Here is a 17,364-nt window from a genome sequence, read left to right on the forward strand (position 1 = left end):
AGAGACTGATGGTCGCTCCATGTCTATGGAGGCCATAAACTGATCTTTCTCTTTATCACCGACCTTAGGGACTCCATCGGAAAATTGTCTACTCATAAGTGCACATTGAGGATTTTTAAGTTTAGAATGGGTCGAAAAGACACGTCCGGTTTCTTGACCAGAAAAAGATTTAAATAAAATCCCTTCCCTTTCTGGTTGTCCTGGACCCTGCAAATGACTTTTTGCAAAAGAAGAGAGGCGACACAGGCCTGTATTGCCTGTCTTCTTTGTGGATCTCGGGGAAGCGGTGTTACAAAAAAAAACAATGTGGTACCGGACCCAGTAGGTCTATCCTGTACCACCTTGATATAATGCCCCGAATCCAAGGGTCTTGGGATGACGCTGCCCACTGTTCCTGAAAGCGACAGACGTCCCCCCCCACTGTCGCCACCCACGGGGGAATAGAGTGGAAGTCAGGACGCAGGCTTCTCCTGAGACTTGAAGGCCTGACGCCTAGCCGCAAACGAGGACCTGCCTCTGACAGAGAGGCCTCGAGCATTCGGTTGTCTACCTCTAAATGACTGCCCCCTTGGCAAGGAGGTCCCCCGAAAGGCCCGACGAAATGAGCTGAACCGTGGGGCTCGTCCCCTACTTGAGAATACCGGCAAAGAAGTGCTTTTGCCCCCTGTTGCCTGGGAAATTATAGTATCCAATTCCGGGCCGAACAAATCTGCTGCTGAAAAAGGAATGGTTTCAACGGACTTTTTTGATTCCGAATCTCCCTCCCAGGATTTCAGCCATAACGTTCTTCTTGCTGAAAAAAATGCAGCTTGAATAGAGGAGGACACAGACGCTGTGCTCTGGGCCGCCTCATAAGGTACCCCGATGCCTCTTTCAAATGTAAAGCTAGGGGAAGTAAATCAGAGTCCTGTAAAGCCTCTGCCAGTTGATCTGCCCATGCTTCCATGGCTCTAGCAACCCAAGCTGAAGCAAATGTGGGTCTAAAGGAAGAACCCGCTGCTACAAATATAGATTTTAGATGAGATTCCACTCTGCGATCAGTGGCATCCTGCAGAGTTGCTGAGCCCAGGACTGGTAGCAGAGTGTGTCGGGCCAAACGGGGTACTGGAATATCCACTTTAGGGATTCCCTCCCAGCGAGCCACGTCCTGCTTCTGCAATGGATACAGGGAAGAGAACCTCCTGGGAACAGAGAACCTTTTATCAGGCTGTTTCCAGGCTCCATCTGCAATATCTCTGAGTTCTACAGAAGGGGGAAAACGGATATGCTTCCTTTTGGCCTACTTAAAAAGACTTCTGTCTCTAGGACTAGGATCCTCCGGTTCTGGGAGGTCCAACGCCTGTTCTACCGCTAAAACCAAATCATCAATAAACTGACTTTTAGTGTTCTCTTCCTGTTCCAAAAGTTGAACCTGGTCAGGATAAAAATTTGTTTCCCCTTCCTCTTCTGAAAAACCCTCAGATTCTGAAAGGACCATAAGAGGATTAGCGGATCTAAGCAGCTTTCTTTTAGCAGGGGGAATGTCTGGGGATTCGAGTAACTGGTTTAGTTTATCCAAACCCTTTATAAATGCTGCGGACCATGCCGGTTCTGTGGGAACAGGGGGCTGGTCCGTAAGCAAAGAGGAATATAGCTATAGCCGTTTCAATAGAACCTGTGGCAGCCGGGAGGCCCAAAGGTGTAATAGCATTATTAGCCGCAGAGGCTGCCCACTAGATGGCAACTGAGTATATTGAGAGATAATCTGTGCTAAAGAGGAAACCGACTGTGTCAGGGAGGCCACCCAGGCCGGTTCCTCCGTCAGTGGGGTCTGACTAAGCGGGGTTTGCGCAGAGGGGACCCCTCCTTCACAGTCAGAGCAGAGCGCCAACGGGTCCTTCTGACCACAAGTTAATTTAACATGACATCTAGAACATGTAAAATATTTAGCAATAGGTCCTTTTCCCTTATCTGACATTTTATAAGGAAAAGCACACCAAACACACTAGATAAAGATATATTAAGAGAGACAGAGCAAGCAACAAGTAACCAATTAATCTATAATAAAAGTTGTACTTGTATGTAACAGACAGTGTAATATTTATGCAAGTAAGAGAATACAATAATCCTTACTAGCCTCCCTCCTCCAACCACAAAATACAGTTTGTAAATGGTTAAAGAAAGGTTTTTGGTACTTAGCCAAATGGGCCACACAGGGGAGAAGTCCAACAGCAGTGTCCTGGTGCCTGCTCCCTCCAAGATAAGTTCCTTCCCGGGCTTCTTTGGCGGCAGAAGACCGGACTGTACCACTTGTGCTGAAGAGCAGGGGAGCTCTGTGATAGTTCCCCCTCTGCAGCCTTCTGTCTCCTTTTTTGTTGTTTTTTTTAAAAGGAACTTATCTTTCTGGCAGAGTTATGGAGACCCCTTAGAAGTGGTCTCCTGCAGCGATATATACCCCAATGCCCCTCCTATTTTCCTGAGGGGGGATCTTGGTATGGCCCCCGCTCTCTCTCTCCTTCTTCCTGCGCACCTCCATGGGCCGATGACGTCATCATGGCCGCCGGCGAGGTATTCCGATAAGCGGCGCTCTATGCCTATAATGGCAGCGCCAGTTATCGGGGGAGCCTCCAAGAGTGACAGCGGTCCGGAGACCGCTTGTCACTCTGTAATGTGACCATTAATGCTCTGCCAATTGAGAGCAGTCTGCTCTCTCTGACAGAGCCCGGTCACTGCTGCATCCTTTCTGGGAGTGTGCTCTCTATAATAGAACATACTCCCAGCTCTGCCCTAAACTAACTAATCTAAAGAGTAAAGAAAATTAAAGTTATTAAAAAATAAATAAAAGAAAAAACTGTTTCTAAAACTTGCCCAACTCCTTTGGGCACCTAGAAAAAACTGACAGGAAGAGGAAGGGGCAGGGGGATTGTAGAGGGGAGGGGTCTGTCAGCAGTGCTAAAGTTAACTAGCTAGGTGCCAACTTCCGAGCTCCCCTCCACAACCCATGGTAAGCAGTGTCCCCCAGACTGGATGAAAGAGAAATGTTGTTTTCAATGTCATGGCAAAGAGGGACTTTGAAATTAATTCCAATTCATCTGATCCCACTTCATGACATTCTGAACTATTTGCAAATTGCCATCATAAAACCTGAGGCAGCAGACTGTGTGAAAAATAATATTTGTGTCATTCTCCAAACTTTTGGCCATGACTGTACTATAATAAAAGATATACCCCTTCAATGCTGCTGTACCTCATTATACTTTGCAATGAGAGGCTGTCGTGATGCAACAGTTGTGGTACCATCCATCTTCAAGTAGGAATAACCCATACTCTTTACAAACACTTCCAGGATTTGTAACATCTGAAAACAAGAGGGTTTTCTTTCACACACAAGAATAAATTTACAGAACATTCCCCAAAATAAAGGGATGGAGTTTGTTTTGTTACTACTTATAACTACAAAATAACAAACCATTACTTTATTGTGCAGATACAACTCTACAAGGACATAGTGGAACTTCAAAGTTCAAAGATGGGGAAGCTCATAATAAAGGGAATGGATGGGTCATATGGTAAGGACAGGTCTTAAGAATTGTCATTTTTTTTAAAAAAAAAAACAAAAAAAAAAAAAAACAACACTTTAAGTGACCTAATTAGGATACATAAATATATCCCATGGTAAATAAAGGAATATATCCCATGGTAAATATATTTCCATTGTCATAGTAAAGTGGTTGGATATCTTTTTAAAGCAGTTTTTTTGCTTATATAAATACCAATTAGGTCTAAAACTGTTGAAATGGCTAATCTAAATCACACCATGTAATGGCAACTTTATAAAAAATATTATTCACTATAATTAGAAGATGGAGTTACAGGGTTCAGGGATAAAGGGAATTAATCCAATTACCATTCCAATACATGGGATCTGCAAGGATTTTTTTGCCCAAGTGAGATTAAAATGGCAGCATGCCTCAATGTGGTGTTGGTGTTTTACCTTTCTCAGATAAAAAGAATGAGACATTAGAAATGGGTGAACTTGATGGACTTGGGTTGGAGGTTAGGAAAAAAAGACTCAAGTCAATATATGTAATCATGGAAAAAAAACAAACTGTAGATGTTTAAGGGAACTCTTTCCTACCTGTCGTGACTGGGTGAACAAAAGGACTCTGTGTCCTTGCCGATGCCAGATCTTCAAAAGTGCCTCCACTACTATCAGTTTTCCTGAACGCTTCCAGTAACCAAACTGCTCAACCTTGTCCAGATCCTCATCTTTGGTCCCCTTCGGGATTTTAGGGCCTCCAGAGAACAGATCTGGGTGATTGCACATCTTTCTTAGGGCAATTAGACCAGGGAACACCTGTGGAAAGCACATGGATGATCTGATGTGATCCTACATGATGGGGCATAGCTTAATGAATTAACCATATATAAATATAGGACTATTTGGGGCATATTCAATTCTCGGCGGAAACGCCAAAAATCTAGCGGTCCACGCACGATTACCGTTACTACGGAAATTGTGCGCGGAAAAACAGTTAATACGGTAATTTACTCGCTGGATTTCAGCTCGCAGCTCCCTGAGCCGCGAGCTGAAATCCAGCTAACTATTACCGTATTAACGCTAGTTTTCCGCGGCGAGGAAAAAAAAGAATTGAACATGCTCCTTTACCTCTGTGTATTGTGAAACCTTTAATTCTTTTTTTGCCATACAACAGAACATTACAGAACATCTAGCAAAATGTTTTCAGACACACTAATAGTAAAGTAATGGAAGGCAAATGCTGGAGATGTAACTAAAGACTGGGGTGTTGACCAGATTGATTCTGGTTCAGACATTGCCTGGAGGGTTTTAGCACCTGGTATGCCATCTGAGAGATGCAGGGAGTACAGAGGGAGCCTGACTGCCAGACTAAATTACCTGAGGGATAACATTTAACTGTGGACCACCAAAGCTGGGGGCCTTGCGCCCTGGTCTTGGCGAGGCCAGCATCCTAAAAGAAAAAGGATTTCTTCTAAACTATCCTACCACCCTCTAAAGAAATAGCCTCACTTGACACCCACTAGGCTAGCAGGAGAACAAGAGTGGAAGGACGAAACACTTCCCTGACAAGGAGGAATTTTGGCGAAGAAAGTGTCAGCCTTTGTCAGCTGGTACCACTGTATTACCTGAGAAGGCTGTTGTAGGATAAGTACTCTGGAGGCTGGGAGCACTGGGGACAAGCTGCAACAGGCACAGCATTCTGTAGACTGCAGTTATACCAGCGCTCATTCTATGGGTTTGCCACGTCACATGGAAACTCCTACAGGTTCATTCTCTGCAATGGAGGCACCATACCTCACAGCCACTATCATATAAAATATGAACACGTCATTGAGTCATCCCCTGATATGAAATACACTGGGGTGCGTGTGCCATTGTGAAAATCATGAACCCACACGAGCCTGGTTCTCTAGGCTACAGATTTTTTCCAGTGTTGTCCAGCTTCTTCTCACCACAGGTGTCCAAAGATCCACTTAACCCCATCCCCTCCATACACGGAGTGTGTAAAATTAACAAAAAATAATAAAGGGTAATACCCTGAGCCCACCCTCCTATGTATTTTCCAGTGACTTGCCTCCTAGGGGTGAAGCATAACCCACAATCTGTGTCCCCCCTAGTTCTGAAGGAAAAAATTAATGCGGACGTTTTAAGAAACCTGGTGCAAAGGAAAAAGGTAATATTGCTTAGAGAAACCAATCAGTTGTTTGCTTTCATTATCTAACCTGTACAACAAATATGACATTCATAATCTGATTGGTTGCAGAGTTTACAATTGTTACAAAATGGTCAGAAAACAATAAAAAAAAAAAATCAGCAACTGGTTCAGTTGTAGAGTGGACCTGTCATCTTCCATTACATCACAATTATGGTTTAACTGTCTGACTGTGTATTAAAACCCAAATAATATAAGTTTTGCAAATATATTTTCTATCCTTTCCTGAATTCTACCGTGACAGGGACCATGTCAATGTTTTTAAATGCCAACTATAATTGATTTCCTCTCTTCCATTTGGCTTGTCTTCTCACCTGCATGTCTCCATTCAGTATCCCATACACCTCCTTCGAGTCTAGAAAGGTTTGGTAAACCTCTCTCTGTTCATCTGTCAGGCGGCAAAACAGGACCTACATGAACCAGGGTCAAACGTTAATGTAACATGAATGGTGGAAATCTTTACCCAATACATAAAAAACACAATACATAGATATGATGTTACCTGTTCATTCTTGTCAGGAAGAGAGAGGCTCATCTTCACATCTGCTTTCATACGTCTCAAGAGATAGGGGTTTATGGTGTCACGAAGAACACAAGCACATTTGTATGATGTTTTTACCTAGAAAATAAAGCAATTAATACTGGAATACCAATTTTATTTTTTTAATCCTTGCTTTTAATGGCAGAAGACATGCTTAGCGCTGTCTGTATTGGTTGATTCTGGTAACTTCTTACTCTTGTGAAGAAAAATGCCCACTCAAAAATGACTGGTTATTACACATAGCTAGCTGACAGAGAAGCCATTCCTTAAATTTTAGAAACATGGTTGCTAAAAATATTAGGCCTCTGTGCCTTCTAAATGCTTCAGGCATCTGCTTAAAGTGCTAATTATCCATAATTGTCTGTGTATCCAATATTTAAGCTGCGCTCAGTTCACTGAATTGCAAACTCAAATCCTATTAACAGCTGTTAGCCTATGTTCTTTTTCCGTTACCACTGACCCTATTCTTCTAGGGAGTTCTTTAACAAATAAATGTTTAATAGTCCCTGGAGGTGAATCCATTTATCAACAGCTCATGGATGAGCCAGATCAACATTCAGTTCTTTTGCTGCTAATCCAGATATCAGAGATGACAAACTGTGAACAGTGAGAAGATTAACTGTCATAAAACCCAACTTCACATTACATTAATAAAGTAATTGACCACATTCACAGTAAAATCTTCTCAAGGAAAAACAGGTATGTTCACAGACAGAATCGTGTGATACTCATTTGAAGAGAAGTCTAACTATAACGGTTCTAGAGCAGAGTAATTATTACACCAGTTTCTCAGATTGGGAGGTTTAAAGTTCCAATGCAATCCCTCAAAAATATACACCATTAAAATGTTACGGTCATTGCAAACAACATAATTTGACATAATCCTCACCGACATTCTATACCTGACAGATAAGATAAAATAGCTACCTTAATGGCACCTGCCTCAGTATGAAAATTAAAGAATACTTAGATTACCTACCAAAAAATATTTTTCCCATATTATTGAGGACACAAATTAACTAATTGGGGCTAAGTCTCTCAAGAGGCAGGGAACTTGGGTGGAAAAAAAATTGTCCTTTCTCCAATTTAACCTCTTGCAAGCAAGGAACCAGCAGATTACACACAGCAAAGAGAAAACAAGATGAAGGAGACAAAAAGCTCAGAATCACAGGGTCTACGGACTTATACGAAGCATCCCGGGGAAAAGGGATTCTCCCATTGCCTTTGAAGAAAGAATTTATCAGTAAGTAAATAAGAACCTTTTTTCTCCCACCATCTGGGAGACAAACTTGGTCTGTGCACACCCAAGAAACACAGATCATCCTGTTCAAGAGAACTTTTATCACAGAGGGAAACAACACCACAATGAGAAAATGCACTTGCGGTCTTTATCCATCAGGAGATTGACTGAGAAGAGGCACCAAATTCCGTTCCCTGGCCTTTATAAAGGACAAACAAGGTATCCGAGTACCGAAACTCCCAAGTCCTTTATAGACAAATATGCAGACCACACTCCACATTCACATTCACTGCTTTCTTGAGTTTGTGAGGTCACAAAGATAACACAGCCAGTTGATATTAAAATCTGAAACAACTGTAGGTTGGAACCAGGGAACAGTACGAAGGTTTTCATGGAAAGTGTAGGTCTAACAAAGACAAAAGAGAATGGAATGGCTGCCGAACATCGCCCTCTCCCTATAAAAACACTAACAAATGGAAACAGTGCCAGCTGACACTGAAAACACACTGAGAGGTCACAAAACAGAACATTCAGATCCAGACCTTTTCAAGGCCCATGAAGAGAATGAGGAGGAAAATAGAGAGATATGAGAACATATTGGATGGAAACTTCTGTTACTCACATCAGACCCAGTAAGACTTCTAAATCCTACAATATACATGAGAAGAGGGCTTTTTTGTCCACAGCACAGTCTCAATAACTGGGTTGGCAAGGTCCTTACACTTAAGACTTGTGGCTTTAAGAGCCATGCCATATGGAAGTGGTTGGCAACAGAATACCACCAAAGTCTCCACCTGCAGCCCAAAGCCAATTGCTCCTCATCTGTCTCAATAAGACTGAATGAGAGCAGCTGGTTTTCATGTCCTGTGACCTTCTGCACATTGCAGCCAGGTCACGCAGCCGAACCAATCAGAGGAGGAGGAGTTGGTGCAGAATGCACTGCGCTATGTGCTCTCCAGTTTCTGAGTACATATTGGATTTGAAGGCATTTTGTGAGAAGTGGAAGTCTGAGGGCAGGTGGGGCTATTTTGGAGCAAGTGGAAGAATTTTAGAGCAGGTGAATGCCGAAGTTATTTGGGGCATTTATTTTCACAAGTTTTTTGTGGAGTCCTTATGGAGGTTGGAGTGACGCATATGGGGCCCTTGCAGTGATAGAATCCCGATATATACTTCAAGTTCTATTAGGCCATGTCAAAAGAAGAGGCCCTGAAAGAATGTTAACCACTGAAGAAGGCAGAGAGGTTTACTAGCTATGAGTATTTTTAGTCAATCAAGTGCATTGACCAATGCGGGTATCTCTTCCTGCCTGATGTTATGTAGGATCCAAGGAATCAGCAGAGACCCCAAAAAAATCCTCCAACACAGCACAGTAAGCCAAGATGATTAAAAAAAAACCAAAAAAAACCAATGAGAGTTCTTCAATTGATTCAAATATTTATTTATCTTTAAACTGAAAGCAAACTTACCAGGGGGTACCCCAAAACCTCCAAAAAGCAGACCAAACTATAAACAACTCTGTGTTAGCAATTTAATCCCATGATGAAGCAAACGCTGCCATGGAGGCCATGACCTTGGTGAAGACCTTTAGAGCTCAAGACAGGCATCACCATCAAGGGCAGATGAGAAAAAGGGAGGCAGACAATGTTGTGCAATGTCAGAGTTGACACACAGACAATTACCACTGGATACTCCTTTGGTAAAACAGCTTTCAAAGGATAGAAGGGAAAATATTTTGGACAACCAAGCACTGGAGGCCTGCATCTTAATGTTGCTTGAAAATAAACCAGTAGCACTACCAAAACCATAGTGCTCTATAAAACATAAACTAGTCAAGAACCAGTCTGTATAAGAAAGGTGTACTAGTCTTGAACAATTTCAAGACATGATGCATAGTGGACTGGGCAAAGTCTTAATCCCTCTACCGTTCTTAAAAATCCATTTAATTCTTTCATTTAAGGCACATATACTAAACAGATAAGAAAATGTTACATTTAGTCTTATGAAATAAAGGCCCAGTCTGTCTCAGAGGCAACTTGGCAGGCAAGTGTAGTAAGAGCTGGTACTGAAGCATAAGAAGCTGAAAACTATTAAAACATGGTAGTCACATTGATAACCTGTACGTCGAATTGTTCCTTTCATAATTGCAATTTTGTGAATGGAAAAAAGTGCACATGCAACTACTGAAGAGGAAACAAAAAAAAACAAAACAAAAAATCATCACAGTTTTAATGAAGGAGAGGAAAAGTGAAGTGTACCATCAGGGTCAGACTCTGATATAAAAAGCACACAAGTAAATCCAATTACTAGAGCCCAGTGAAAATATATTTTATACCATAAATAAAACAGTACTAGAAAACGGACTCACAGCATACTTTCAATACCTTTCAGAAGACCAAAAAAAATCAACTTTGGAAACATGGAATAAATGACAAACATGCTTTTGGAAGCTATTGCAGGATTATCTTCAAATTCATCGGGAGAGCAAGATGTAACGGCACAAGGCTTCTTGTACAAACTGTAACTCAAAAAATCTTTCATATTTGTTTGAATATGTGTGTGGGTGGGTGGGCAAGAGGGGTTACCCAGAGAATAAAAATATGCAAGCTGAGAGACTGAAGAATACTTAAACTGTGTAGAAGAATTCCTCAGAGAATGGAGTGGCCTTGATAAATAAAGTGCATATGAGCACCTAAATCACTTTAAAGGGCAGGAACATACACACACAAGCCTCAATCCCAGGACCATGAAATAGAAAAGCAGCAATCTTTTGTTGCTTATTAATTCACACAACTATCATTGCACCATTTCCAAGTATTGCTTCGTAAAGAATGACAGGATGTTGTGCAGTATAAACAGTTTCCGGAGCAAGCCCTGCAACCTGTATTCTGTAGTGTAAATGAGCATTAAAAACAACATTATTCCCTGAGTGCTGGTGTACTGTGAAGCAAATTTATGGAAGGACATTTGTATGAGGATGTATTCTGCTGGTATATGGAAGGATGACTGAACCTCACCCACCTCCTGTACTACCAGCATTAATGGAAGAGAGGATGGCCTCTCCCTGCCTGTACACCCAATATGCAGAATGTTCAGAAAACAAGAAAGACAAAAGAACAGTAATTCTGTCACACATACTGACTTTATCACTGAGCATCTAATCCTACAATAACTGTAGGGAACATTGCTGAACATTGTAATGATGACGGGTTTTAGAACCTTGACATGTATAATTTTTAAAAGAGGATTTTTACTTACCGTAAAATCTATTTCTCTTACTCCACTGGGGGACACTGCCAGACATTGGGGTATAGTAGTGGGTGTGGGAGTTCAGGCACTAAAAACTTTATGGTTTTTACTCCCCTCCTCTGCTATGCCCCTCCTCTCCTGTAGATACCTCAGTTTTGACTAACCAAGTGTACTTATAAGGAGCTGCCCCAAGGGGCAAAGAATGGAGGCCAAAAACATTCACAATCAGATCGTCTACAGAGCAAGGGAGGGAGCGCAGTGTCCCCCAGTGGAGTAAGAGAAATAGATTTTACGGTAAGTAAAAATCCTCTTTTCTCTCTCCTACCACTGGGGGACACTGCCAGACATTGGGGACATACCAAAGCAGCCTCTATGGGAGGGAATGCTCTGGAGCAGCTGCACGTAATACTTTCCTACCAAAGCTCGCATCAGAAGATGTGAAAGCCTGCAATCTGTAAAACTTTACAAAAGTATGAACAGATGTCCAAGTGGCCGCTTTGCACAGTTGTTCAGCTGAAGCACCATGGCGCACCGCCCAAGACGCACCAACAGCCCCGGTCGAGTGAGCCCTAAGCGCATGAGGAACTGGCCGAGATGCTCGGACATAAGCCAGACTAATAGTGGAAGTGATCTACCAAGCAATAGTATGTTTTGACGCCGGCCAGCCATGCTTCTTTACGTTGTATAAGACAAACAGATCTTTCATTTTGCGAACTGAGGCTGTGCGGGATCTTTTCCTGAGGTAGGAACACCCTCTGAGCCATTGTGTCGAACACCAATCCCAGAAAGCGCATGCGCTGAGCTGGAATGAGAGATGATTTTGGCACATTCAGAATCCACCCATGGTCCTCCAAGAACTCCATTGTGGTCTGAACCTGGTGAACTAAGATCTCTGCAGACTCCGCCTTTAAGAGAAGGTCGTCTAGATATGGGACTATCGTGACTCCCTTTCGTCTCAGGACACTCGCCATGATGGCCATAATTTTGGTGAACACTCGAGGAGCGGAAGCCAGACCGAAGGGGAGGGCCCTGAATTGAAAATGATCGGGACCCACCGCAAACCTCAGGAGACGATGATGCTGGTCCCAAATGGGAACATGCAGATACGCATCTTTTATATCGGTGGAAGCTAGAAACTCTCCCTCTTCCATCCCTGCAATGACCGTCCGTTGAGACTCCATTTTGAACCTCTGGACTACCACCTGCTTGTTTAAAGACCTGAGGTTCAGTATAGGGCGAACCACCACTCCCTGCTCCCTGAAGCTTCGACACTGCATCCAGCAGGGCCTGACGTCTGAGGGGACAAGCGGGCACCGCTGAAGAAAGGAACCTTGTTGGCAGAGACTGGAGTCTATGACATAACCCCTTGACACCACTCCCCGAATCCAAGCGTCCGACGTGACTGACCACCACTGGCGCTTGAAGAGAAGGAGCAGTGCCCCATGCTGCAGGCTTATCACTGGGACACGACGTTCCTCGTCTGGGAGCGCCCCTACCTCTGCCGCCACCTCCTCTGGAACGGCCGGCTGACCTCTTGGTGGGCCCCCACGGCCCTGAGAAAAGGAGCGAAAACGAGCTTGACGAGGTTTACGAGATCCCATGGGAAGAACATTACTCTTACCCTCTCTGGCTGCCTCAATCACCTTCTCAAGCTCCGCCCAAAACATAGTGAGTCCATCAAAAGGCAGGATTTCCAAAGACCTTTTTGACTCAGCATCCGTCGTCCATGAACGTAACCATAGGGAACGTCGAGACGCAATAATATGGCCGCCAATCCTGGCATTGACTGCTACTGCATCCATGGATGCCTGTCCTACATAATCCGCCGTCTCCTGAATGTGTTCAGCGAGAACAAGGAGATCTGGCAGCGGAGCATTACTCTGAATGCCCGAAACCAACTGCTCCACCCACATCTGTACCGCCTTATTTGCACATGCAATAGCCATAGTGGGTCTAAACAAGCTGCCGGAAGCAATATATGCAGACCGGAGAGCATTGTCACACTTTTTGTCTGTAGGGTCTCTAAGAGATACTCTCTCCTGGGTAGGTATGGCAGAGGAAGAGGACAACCTGACATTCGGTCTATCCACCTTAGGAGACGCCTCCCATTTAATAGAATCCTCTGCCGAAAGAGGGTAAAGACTCTTAAATCTACCTGGCATAACAAACTGTTTTCCTGGATTTAACCAAGCGTCCGTCACTATCTGCACCATCTCTCAAGACGGTGGAAAAGACATAACCTGAGATTTAGTCCTTTTAAAAATGGAGAAACCTGAGGGAGTCGAGGGTGCAGGGTCAGCGAAACCTAAGGTATGCCTAATACTTAGCACCAGACTCTCAATATTACCTACCAAGGTGGACATAACACTCTTCCTTATGAGTATCCAAGTCTAAATCCCCATCCTCATCTGATGGGATATCTGAGCCTGGGTTACGACCCTGGTTAACATCTAGTGAAACCCTTTTAGCTATGTGGGAGACCGCAAGTAGGCGATCATCACTCTGAGTTAGAGAACTCTGTGAGGATGTGCCTGCACTTTCCACCTGGTCACACCCCCCAGCTTCTACATGTGTGGAGCGCTGCTCTGCAGTGAGAGATACCAGAGTGTTTGTAACAGCATTCTGACATACCTCTGCAGCCTGTAACATCACCGCAGTAAATTTTTCCATGGCAGAGGCAAAGGACTTAATCCAAGGCGGCTCTTCCATGGCTATTGGTGTTTGTGCTGGGGCGAGACACTCCTAAGATCCGGCCTCACAAGCAGCGCAAAGGGCACCTTTGTCATGCTGTCCTACAGGAAGTTTTACTTTACATTTGGTACAAGTAAAATACATTGCAGATACTCCAGAGAATCCCCTATCAGAGGTCCCTTTGTTAGACATAACTGGTCAAAATACAGTATGAACTGATAAGAACTAGACAAATAAATAATTATTGTCTAAACAGTTAATGTCAAAATACAGCAATACACAATTTGTAGCCAGATCTATATACCCGGGTACAAATTTGTCCCAAAGCAACTTTAACCTCTTCCGCTAGGCAGAACAATCCACTATAAATGTTTAAAATGTTTTTGTACACAAAACAGACACAGAATTTATGATACCAATCACAGAAGAGGTAAATGAGAGGAGAGAAGCGACATGCAGCTGCTCGATATGAGGTGAAAATGGCAACTCCGCTGTGCAGGATCTAGAGAAGTGCGGGAAACGAAGGTCCTCCTCCAGGTCCGCCCCTCATAAAAAAATGTCTGCTCCTCTCTAAGTTACCGAACAGCACATCTAAACTATGGCTGTCGGTAACTGCTCCACAACACGCTATATTAGTGCCCAGGCTCGCGTGTGTGTTCTCTGCCCTCCTCATGCAGCGCAGCTCTCTATAATAGAGCGGAGCGCTAATGGACCCCGCTGCTCGTTGTTAGGGGAGGTGGGGGTATGGAGGAGGGGGCTTGCCGGCTAGTCCGTCGGCGGGGAGAGATGGATCCTAGGTCTCCCCCACGCAACCTATCTCTGTGGCCCGCTACAAGAGGACTACCTCCGTGGGCACCTAAAGCTCTAATGGCATAACTGACCTCTAACAGCTCGTTTCTAGGGGAGGAACTGCCGGCAAGACAGGTGCAAGGAAGACCCGGGCATCAGCCACTTCTTACCTTGCGCGGGGATCAGGATGAAGGAAGCCCAGGACTATTCACCCTCTCTAGGACTTAGGATCGATCCCCGCGAGGCACCTCTGTAAAAAAAAATTAAAATAAAAACGTGAAAATCTATCACTAAACTAGGTATAGGCAGGAGCCTATACCAAACTGGTCTAACTCCTAAGGCACTAAAAAAAAAACTGAGGTATCTACAGGAGAGGAGGGGCATAGCCTGAACTCCCACACCCACTACTATACTCCAATGTCTGGCAGTGTCCCCAGTGGTAGGAGAAAGAAATATTATTTAATATATTCTATCCACTGTGGTCCAAATTACAGAAAAACATCTTATCCGGAAAAAACCTTACCTGCCAAGCATCCTATACTTGTACATGTAACAAAAACATTCTTATATATTTGTATGCATTATTTGGAACTGCTAAAAAGGTCTGAAAGTGGACATACCTGCACAGGAGATGCATTTGAGTACCCTCCCATGGTGATGGGGACAGAGAATTGCTCCATAAAAACAGACAGTGTACCAAGCTTTCCCGGGAAGACAAAGTCAAACAAAGACCACAGTTCCCGCAAATTGTTTTGCATTGGAGACCCAGACAGGATTATACGATGAGGGGTACGAAACTGGAAAAGGTGAAAATAAAGTTAAAAAAAATAATAATTCTATAGTATATTACTGTATCTAGATGTTCACATGTGCTCATATATAGCTCATCTGCCAATGAATTTCTCACAAACACATCCATTATGCTAGTCAATGCCATGACACAGATGTAGCGATGGTTCCAACTGCCTAAAAATCACCCTAACCTGTTTGCATGCTACAGTGACACCTGCATTGGGATTGCGGATCTTGTGTCCTTCATCCAGGATAATGTAGTGCCAGTGATATTTCTGCAGTTCTTCTTGCATCACACGCACATTGGAGTAAGAGGTGATGAGGATACCACTACCATTTCCAATTTCCCCAATCAGCTTAACCTGCATCAAATGGTAAAATATCAACAATCAATTAAAAGGAGACAAAAAAAAGGAAAAAAGAGAGAGACCCTTTTAACTTCAAATAGATAGCATCGCTGGAGAAAAAAAAATCAAGTTTTAACAGAGGCTTAGGAAACAGAATGAATTGCTAATTTTATGAATGGGGAACTGCTTTTTCCTATTCGGTCTTCAATGGATTTGGTTATACTTCACACTTTATGTGATTAGTAAAAATGCATAGAGATGATTAGATGTTATGTAGTCATGATGCTTTTCCTAAGTGTGTAATTATTGTTATTAGTACTTTACTACAGTGTAGCACTTACACACTATAAACACTAATAGTTATCTGAAATTCAATTTAAAAGCAACTGTTTTTCTTTAAGAACAAATCAAGATTAGTATTACACTTAAATTTACCCTCCAAGTAGAGACCACACATATATCAATGAATGCCTCCCTATGGGCCATATTATTTTGCCCCTTGTATCTGATTTAATTTATTCAGTGCAATGAAAAGGTTTTTTTTTTACACTTTCTTCACAAATATTTTTTTTATTAAAAGAAATATGGAAAGATGCAGTTTGGTCAATTAAAAGTCTGGCAACCTGGGTTTTTACTCACTCTCCTTACAGCTCTCTTGTTCATTATATAAAGTGGAATTAACCATCTGCTCTGTGACAATTTTGCCCTCAAAATACCAGGGCAGCCTATAGTCTGTAGTATCAAATCATCAGAATGTTCACAGCAGTACAGACTATTTCAGAAAATTAGTGTGATGAGTATCTTGTGAAAACTGTGTAAACTGTTCATTTGTTATGTTATGTTACTGTAGACAGGGTTGCATGAGACAATAGCAGTGTTAAGATGTGAAGAGGGGAAATAAGGCGAGTCACAGTCAAAGAGTTGCATAGTGGAAGGCTCATGGTCCTTCTGTAGCACAGAGTAGTGTTGTGAGGCACTGGTCAGGCTGATGTTAATACATCCAATATTTTAATTACTTTATCTACTGTAGTTAATTTAATACTATTTTTTCCAGGAATTTTCTTTTGATATTGTATTTGAATAAATTATTTTATTTGGATTGGAAATGGAAAAAAAGCCAAAAGAATAACATTGCACTTAGCCAAGGTTCTATCTTGACTAACCAGTAAGAGAAGCACTTCTTGGGGAGAAACCTCAATTGACTTCTACCTAATAGGTAGTGGATTTCTGCTTAAGAACATTAATTCTGAGGCTGTCTAGCAATGTAGCTTTCATGTCAATAGATGCCTGTGGAAACACAGAAAAGTTGGAAGTCAAAGGATTAACTTGGGCCAAAATCAAAGGATTAAAATATGAGTAGGACCCTTTCAAATTAAAAAAGTTGCAAGCCTCCACTTAAAAAAAAGGAATAAAGAGATAGAAGTAGAGAAATAAAAATAAGAGGATTTATGTACTTACGTTAAATCCGTTTCTCTGATTCCGTCTGGGGGACACTGCTTTACCATGGGTTGTGGAGGGGAGCTTGGGAGTTGGCACCTAACTAGTTAACTTTAGTACTGCTGGCAAACCCCTCCCCTCTACAATCCCCCTGCCTCTTCCTGTCCAGTTAGTTTTAACAAAGCCCAAGGATAAAAAGGGCAGTCAAACAAGAGCACACAGAAGAATAACAGAAGGGAGGGATCGCAGTGTCGGAATCAGAGAAACGGATTTAACTTAAGTACATAAATCCTCTTTTCTCTTTCATCCGGTCTGGGGGACACTGCTTTACCATGGGGACGTTCTAAAGCAGCCCCCTAAGGGTGGGACTACTCTGAAAATCCCGCTCGTATTACGAGCGAAATCTGCATCAGCTGATGCAAAAAACATTAAACTGATAAAATTTTGCAAAGGTATGGACAGAGGACCAGGTGGCTGCCCTGCAAAGCTGGTCTGCAGAAGCTCCATTCTTTGCTGCCCACGAAGCCCCTACCGATCTGGTGGAATGGG

General features: G+C 42.9%; 1 protein-coding gene across 1 annotated transcript in view; it reads right to left on the minus strand.

Moving 5' to 3' along the window:
* ERCC6 (ERCC excision repair 6, chromatin remodeling factor) overlaps positions 1-17,364 on the minus strand; it is a 54,846-nt gene that overhangs the window by 19,004 nt on the left and 18,478 nt on the right. Inside the window, exons 8-13 of the mRNA XM_075217173.1 lie at positions 15,223-15,393; positions 14,860-15,036; positions 6,235-6,351; positions 6,047-6,142; positions 4,118-4,336; positions 3,227-3,337 (exon numbers count right to left, since the gene is read on the minus strand). Of these exons, the coding sequence (XP_075073274.1) occupies positions 3,227-3,337; positions 4,118-4,336; positions 6,047-6,142; positions 6,235-6,351; positions 14,860-15,036; positions 15,223-15,393 (891 nt within the window). The remainder of the gene's footprint in view (positions 1-3,226; positions 3,338-4,117; positions 4,337-6,046; positions 6,143-6,234; positions 6,352-14,859; positions 15,037-15,222; positions 15,394-17,364) is intronic.

Source organism: Mixophyes fleayi, chromosome 6 (assembly GCF_038048845.1).
Source record: "Mixophyes fleayi isolate aMixFle1 chromosome 6, aMixFle1.hap1, whole genome shotgun sequence".
Lineage (NCBI taxonomy): Eukaryota > Metazoa > Chordata > Amphibia > Anura > Limnodynastidae > Mixophyes > Mixophyes fleayi.